General features: G+C 38.5%; 1 protein-coding gene across 1 annotated transcript; it reads left to right on the top strand.

Annotated features, from left to right (window-relative positions):
- Positions 1 to 1767: 1767 nt before the first annotated feature.
- On the top strand, positions 1768 to 6317 carry krt97 (keratin 97). Its single transcript, XM_026303538.2, has 8 exons — positions 1768 to 2219; positions 2879 to 2961; positions 3267 to 3423; positions 3939 to 4103; positions 4208 to 4333; positions 4631 to 4851; positions 5052 to 5128; positions 5220 to 6317. The coding sequence occupies exons 1-8, from the start codon at positions 1851 to 1853 to the stop codon at positions 5324 to 5326; spliced, it is 1305 nt and encodes a 434-aa protein (XP_026159323.1). The 5' UTR covers positions 1768 to 1850; the 3' UTR covers positions 5327 to 6317.
- Positions 6318 to 7863: the final 1546 nt, after the last annotated feature.

Genomic DNA, 7863 nt, shown 5'->3' with positions numbered 1-7863 from the left:
GCCACAACCTGTAACACTATAACTAGGATTTGAAATGTTGAAAATAATTTTTGAAAGAGTAAGGTATGGTTTTTAAAACTGAGCAAAAGCATGCAAACATTTGAAAATAGGGTTTAAATATCAGAAACAATGGCTTTGTTCTTTACAGTGTTACATAGGCTACTACTGTATGTTTATGCTTTACAGACATTCAACACTTACCTTTCAGAGTTGCAACTTCATTTTCATAGATTCAAGTCTTCTATTTCTGCCCTTGTTTTCACAGGGGACAATGATCTGAAACCATAAAAAAGCAGTACTGAAAAAAGGCTTAAAGCTGAAAAAAAGATCAAACATTTAAAAATAAAATTTTAATATATGAACAATGGGTTTATCATTTTCAGAGTTTCCAGACATTCAACATACTGCTCTTAAAAATGTAACTGTTTTTTTCAGTCAACTCTGTTTTGTTCAGGGGCACAGCACTCTCTTTTCAGAGTTTCAGATCAGCTTTTCCTGGCACTGTTTTAACAGGGGAAAGATCTGAAACTGGAAAATAAAGCCTCACTGGTCACACTGGATATGAATAAATACAAGTAGATGATACAATGAAGATGGAGGGCATGGGACTGCACTTGCCAACATGTTTAGAAATGAGGAAGACCTGTGTGAATTACAATTTGTTTATTTTTAAACTTGAGTTGTAAGATACATATTTGAAGGCAACAGTATCAGTAAAATTAGTTATCATGACTTTGTGCATTTTGTACAGTTACCTTGATATGAGAGTAATTCTTGGTTGCTGGTATTTATTTGCTTTGTGATGTAATGTATATATTTTTTAAGTGAAGTGACAAAATATCTTTCAAATATCTCTCTTACAACACAAGTTAAAAATGAACAAATTGTAATTCACGTGTTGTTTGCGCCTGGGTTTGAACCCTATTTTTCAGTTTTACAACAATATTTTATTCTTTCAAAATTCATTTTTAACCTTTCGAATCCTATTTTTAGGGTTACAGATTGGGGCCTTGATGTTACTTCATACTCTAGCAGTCATGGAGAGATATTTCTTCCCAAATGGTTGTGAGCGAGCCTCTCCCTTTGAACCAATCAGAAAAGAGCAACCAATAGGAGAAGGGCACCGTAAGGGTTAGGAGCTCCCGGATGTAAGTCAATAGGTGTGTCCTACCAAGGTGGCAAGAAAAGAGAAACTCAAAGAACAATAAAGAGGTACTGACAGATCAATAGCAATGTAATTCCTGATTAAGTGTCAAAGCAATCTTATTTATTGGAATTCCTTAATGACGAACATCACCAATAACGTTTTTTTTTTAATTTTTAAAAGTGTCTAAGTTAAATATTTTTATTTATATTTTAGATATTTCCTTTTTTTCCTGTAACAGAAATTAAACTAACAAACTGACACAAAGCCTAGTCTCTAATCGTTTTTTTGTTTTATTTGTTAAATTAATCGTTGAAATCATTCTCTATGAGGCTTGGCTGAATTAGCCAGAGGCTGTCTATTAAAGAAACTCCGTGCTGTTTTAGCCTGAGATAAAGAGTTTTAGACAGGCCTAAATAAAGGTGGTAACTTGAATGAACAATGCGTCACACGCCTACTGAAATGTGGCCTGACAGCCGTTACATGGTTAGCAGCAAACCTGAAAAAACCTTCCACGCCCTGCGAGGTATGGCGAGCAGCATCTTTCCATCTAGACCTACCTGTTGGGCCGCACCCACCTCCAGGGGGTGTGAGAGGAAGCTATAAAATCCATCCTCCAGGCTGCCTCAGCACCAGCTCCGCGCTCCACTCTGTGAGTTTGACAGCTTTCAGTGAACACTGCACCTGAGTCAGAACACAAGTCATCATGTCATATCGCTCTGGATTATCCTCTCTGTCCCTTTCCTCTCTGCCCGCAATGGGAAGATCCAGGCAGGCTGCGAGCGTCTATGGCGGGGCTGTCAACTCAAGCGTCCGGGTGTCCTATGCCTCCAATAGCTTTGACCTGGCATCGGCTCTCGGGGGTGACAACAGCAGTTTTCCCGTTTCCGGCAATGAGAAAATGACCATGCAGAACTTGAATGATCGCCTGGCCACATACCTGCAAAAGGTGCGCTCTCTGGAAGCTGCCAATGAGAAGCTGGAGCTTCAAATCCGCCAGTGGTACGAGAAGCAGACCCCCACCGTCAGGGACTACAGCAAGTATCAGGCAATCATCGACGACCTCCGCAAAAAGGTGACCTTTCCTCTCCCCACTGTCATAGATATGAAACCAACAGCCTTTAATTATATGGCCTTTATTTTGCTATTATATAATAATGTCAATAATCAAATGTCATTTTGTTTAATGTTTTTTTTTTCCAGTCCCAAAACTCTTTTACCACTCGCTGTAAATAATATAGTCTTGGCTAAACTAGTGTTCAATTAAAACTAATAGTTTGTGATAAAAAAAAAAATTCAACTACGGCCAAAAAAGCAACTAAATATTATAAATGTATAGTTTTTAGTGTCTAATTTGTTATGTTAACTTCAACCTCATATAATGTGGCTTAAAATGACTTAAAATAATGAAATAATAGGAACATGTATTATAGCCATATATTCAATTTGCAAAGTAACCATTAAGACGTAAGTTGGATCGCTGGCCTTTAAAACTAAAGCTGCTTTTTGTGTCTCATTAGCATCTTGCAAGACCTGCCTAGAACCATATTTAACACCTGATGAGCAAATACAATAACAGCTTACAGTAATAATAGTTATAATTACAGTGGAATGCAGTTCTGATGTTCAACAAAACCTTGTCAGCCCACTCTGTAGATACTGAGTCACTAACATACCTCTGTATTGTATTTTTTATCTGAATAAGAAGCTTCTGACAGTATTTCTCTTTTCCAGATAAGTGCTGCTGCACAGGACAATGCCAGGCTGATGCTGCAGATTGACAATGCCAGACTGGCAGCCGAGGACTTCAGAATCAAGTGAGTGGAAAGGTTACGTCGGAAATTAGGTTCCTTGTGTAGCACAAAGCTAAATTAGCTGTATTATTTTATATTGGTCTGCAAGCCTGCTGCTTGAAAGGTGTAATGACTTGCAGCATTATAACATAACACCACATGCTCATTCAGTCATTTATGGTTTAAGGATATGCGGCCACGTTGACACAGGGGTGTAACGGTCAACAAATTAAACAGGTGTAACTGGTTTTCAAAGTGCTTCACCCTCTCATTTTTTTTTTTTTTTTGTCTTTGACAATAAGTAAGCAGGTGCACCTTTTTCCTTGCAGGTTTGAGAATGAGATGGCAGTGCGCATGTCAGTGGAGGCAGACATTGGTGGACTGCGGAAGGTTCTGGATGATCTGACCATGGCCCGGTCTGACCTGGAGATGCAGGTGGAAAGTTTGAAAGAGGAGCTGGTCTACCTGAAGAAGAACCATCAAGAGGTTAGAGTTCACCTGATGGCATAGCATTGCACCATGTCAGCGAGCCATTCCCCAGTATCTTCATCAATTTCTGCATTAGCAAACAAAACATGAATCTTGCTTTTCATGGACAGAAGGAAATATCATCCATTTCTTTGATATTTTTTGGAAGTCTTTTGACTACGGTTCGTGAGAAAAGAGTGTATGAATAACAGTAAAACCATGTTAAATGAGACAGTCAAGTAAATATGACATCGCTCCCAAGAAATGTCATAATTTGCTTATACAAACAAAGGTTAATCCTAAAATAAGCCTGCACTGCCAGATCATCTGAGAACAGGACACTTTAGGTGATAACTAATTCACATCTACAGTCTGTTTAATCATACATACAAAGACAAATCTACATTTCTTTTTTAAAGGTAAGCCTGTTATTTCTTTTTTGACAGGCTGCATAGTTTCAGGATCTCTTTCTTTTTTTGCTTTTCATTGAAGTTTTATCTTGGACCTTGCCTAACTTTTTGTTCTGCCTGTAGGAGCTTGCAGCCTTGCGTAACCAAGTTACTACCAGCTCAGTAAATGTGGAAGTAGACGCCAAACCCCAGGAGGACTTGAGCAAGGTGATGGAGGGTCTCAGAAATCAGTATGAGGGCATTATTGAGAAGAGCCGCCGTGAGGTGGAGGCCTGGTACAAGGTCAAGGTGAGAAGAACACAATGATACAGTTTAACTCCTAAAATCATCTTCCTTTCACTTCATGTCTGCATTTAGCTTTCTGACCATTTTTCCAATTCAATGTCTTCCAGTTTGACGAACTGAACAAGCAGGTGGACACCAACACAGAGGACCTCCAGACATCTCGCACTGAGATCAATGAGCTCAAGCGGACACTGCAGTCTCTGCAGATTGAGCTGCAGTCGCAGCTCAACCTGGTATGGCAGATTCCATATGAGCAGCTGCACACATTTCCCTGCAGTAATTTCACACTAAACTAAAACATTTATCTTTCTGTTTATCTTCCCGGTTGCAAAGCTCAACAGCAAGTTAGTAATCAGTGATGTGTGCAACACTCATACCATAGTAACATATTTTACATGGTTGACTATACACACTATAAATCACATACGGTAATCCTTTCAGTCACCATTGCTTTTGTACCTGACTTAAGTGGGATGAAGATATAAAAACAAACAATTGGCGCTCAGTAAAAGATAATATCTTCCCTGCAGAAATCTGCTTTGGAGGGCACACTGGCAGAGACAGAGTCTCGGTACAGCAAGCAACTGAGCCAGCTCCAGGCTATGGTCAATGCCCTGCAGAACGAGCTCAGCCAGATGAGGTCAGACATGGAGAGACAGTCCATGGAATACCAGGTGCTTCTCGACATCAAGACCAGGCTAGAGATGGAGATCGCAGAATACAGAAGACTGCTGGATGGAGAAGATCAGAAGTAAGTAACTGTTCGAATTCTGTTTAAAGCATGTTAAAAAAATGGTTTAAAATTTTGAGGAAAGCTCTTTTTTGGAGGGGTAAGATGAGATGTTTGATGTCTGTCTGCTGATGTGAAGCTATAGAATTAGATAATTACCACAATAATTAAATCTGGCTTGAATGGGGAAAATGAAAAATTAACCCTTGTTTGTCTTCCAGCAAAACTGTTATCACTCAGAGTCAAAAGACTCAAATCAAAGAGGTCAAAGAGGTCAAAGAAGTCAAAGAAGTCAAACGTAAGTTTACTTCAGTGCTGTGTTTGTAGCTCTTCTCCAATTAAAATGAGATATCCTACAGATTTCATTTTATTTTTGATTTCCTCTGCAGAAGATCCAGTCGTGACCCAGAGGAGGAGGGTGGTGATTGAGGAGATTATTGATGGAAAAGTGGTGTCTCGCACAGAAAATCTGGACACAGAGGTCATCAAAAAGTAGTCTGACTGGGTCCTAACAGTTCAGGCTCAAATACTAAACCAAAAAAACAAATTAGCTTCAAGAGGCTTTACTGTGTTTTGAGTCTATTAAATGAGTCAGCAAGACTTTAATAGTTAACCCAGTCCTGAAATCCATCCCCAAATCCACTGTATTTTTTTGTAGTGTGGATATTTAAATTTATTGTCAGAAAATATCACAGTCAGAAAAAAAAACCTAAAACCAATAAATTATTTTAAAATATATTATCACCCCAAAACCCTCAGAAGGCACTATACTGATTGCTCTCCAGCCTACCTCCTGAAATACCAAATTTGTACAGGCTCTGTGAGCCTCAAAAAGAAAATGCCCTTGAGCAGCATTGATACAGTTCTTTCTGGATGATATCTAATTTGTATTATTTCACAGAAAATATTTGTGCATTATATGATCATAATAAAAGCATGTTAACAATGTTAAAGGTGGCATTGTAGGTACAAATAATAGGTTTTTGTAGCACAATTACCATAAATAAAGTAGACCTCTGTCAAGATTCTTCAAGGTGAGATCACACTTCCCATAAACCTTCTTGTCTGACAATAAAGGGGCTCTTTGCATTCCTATCTTACCAGTTTTCTGAAGAAAATAAACCATCTGCCTTCTGCTTATTTACCCATTGTGTAAATCTATGCCAGCCTTGAAAGCAGGCTGTACACTGTTCAATGTCACCTGTTGTTTTTCCCCATACAATGGTAAACACCTCTTTATAGTTACAAAAAGCTCCTGTGCCACTAATAAGATGGTTCCCCTTGTTCTGCTGCAATCTTATTTAACACTAAGAAAGTTTTCTGTGGCTGTTTTCCTTTATGCTTTGTGCCAATTTATAAAAGCCCTCGCTGAAAGTGTCAGAGAATCGAGGATCTCTCTGTGCAGTACTTTTCTCAGTATTTTGCAGCCTGTTTAGTTGTCTGCCATGGTTGATTTTCCTCAATACAATATTTACATCCTGAAAGAATCAGTGTCTTATGATCTAAGTTTACACCATTGAAAGAAAAATGCAAAAAACACACTCCAGTTCCACTGCTATATCTTAGAGAATCTACAAAAAGTCATGGAGTCAGGAAAAGTTATGGCTGTTTTTCCTTTTGCTAAAATGAGGGCTCTTAAAGTTAAGTGTTTATATCAAAACCACACCTAATGAACCCTTTACCTGATAAGCAGTTTAAATGGATAATAGGACATTTCTAAGCTAAGTTTGCAAACTATATGACTCTTCTCCACTCTTGATATTGTTACATTATTTTACCATTTAATGCTGTCCCTTAGATCTCACTTCAACAAAGGTAACAGTCTCTCCTTAACTGACTACAAACGTCAAATGTCAAGAACGCAGTGTTTTCGTCTGTCCACTAGAGGTCGGTATCTCCACAATGATCAGTGTATTGTTAAATCTCATTTAGGCCTGTTATTGGATATCTGGAGAATGCCATCCTTGTACAGTAACAGCTTAGTTATCATAATCAGGAGGTAGGGTAATAGATAGTCAGTGAAGTCCAGCAGGGGGCTATCTCATCAAAAGCTTCTGCATACAGAATTCCCACTATGAAGATGTTTTATTTATTTAAAACACAATTTTCACACAATAAAGAAAACACTAATGTTGTCTCATAGGTATCCACTGAGAGAGTGAGACAGCATTCATACTGGAAAAGTGGCTGTGAAATTGTTCTTTTAATGCTGACAGTAGGTAAATGTTGATGAATTCCCTTCACATAGTACATTTGTCCAGTAACAACCATATTTTTACTCTTTTTGTTTCACCTTTATTCAACTGTGATGTGGGTGTGCAGAATGGGTTTAGTCTTTTTCTCAGGGGTGGTTGTGTCCAGGTCCAGTCTAATGAGACACGTGGATATGACAAAGGTTTTCACGCTCACTGATTCATTACTTTGTTTTACATTATTATTTTCTATATTGATTTTTACCCTGTGATGGACTGGTGACCTGTCCAGGGTGTACCCCTGCCTTTCACCCAAAGAGAGCTGGGATAGACTCCAGTGGACCCGTGACCCCAAGTAGGAATAAGCTGGTATAACTGATGGATGGATGGATATTGATTTTTAATGGTGATTATTAAGTTACAGTGCTAAATTCATTTCTTTTTCTGTTTTTATTTTATCTTATTTTTACTACTTTGAATGTTTACATTATTTTCCTGTTTTTTTAAATGCCTTCCTAAAGCACTTTGAATTGCCTCTGTGTTTGAAAGGTCCTAAAGTTTTTAGCCTTAAACAGTAAACACCTTACTTTATGAGTCACTCTCTGCAGAAGCTAAGGCATTAATCATTTTACAACTGTGATAGATGCATTTTACCCCGTTTCCTATATTTCTCATGTTAACTGACGTCGTTACGTGCTGACAGAGTAAATTAATCTAACGAAAAGATCCATTCAAGCGGTGCCTTCACGTCCACCTACACATTCCACTCAGGGGTTTTTTATAGTCCAAGGCTCAGGACCAGAAGCGCTGCTGTAGCACGACGTGGTGCGTGGTGGCACTG

The sequence above is a fragment of the Mastacembelus armatus genome, chromosome 1 (genome assembly GCF_900324485.2).
Source record: "Mastacembelus armatus chromosome 1, fMasArm1.2, whole genome shotgun sequence".
In the NCBI taxonomy this organism is placed as follows: Eukaryota; Metazoa; Chordata; class Actinopteri; order Synbranchiformes; family Mastacembelidae; genus Mastacembelus; species Mastacembelus armatus.
This window is presented reverse-complemented; position numbering and strand designations above follow the sequence as displayed.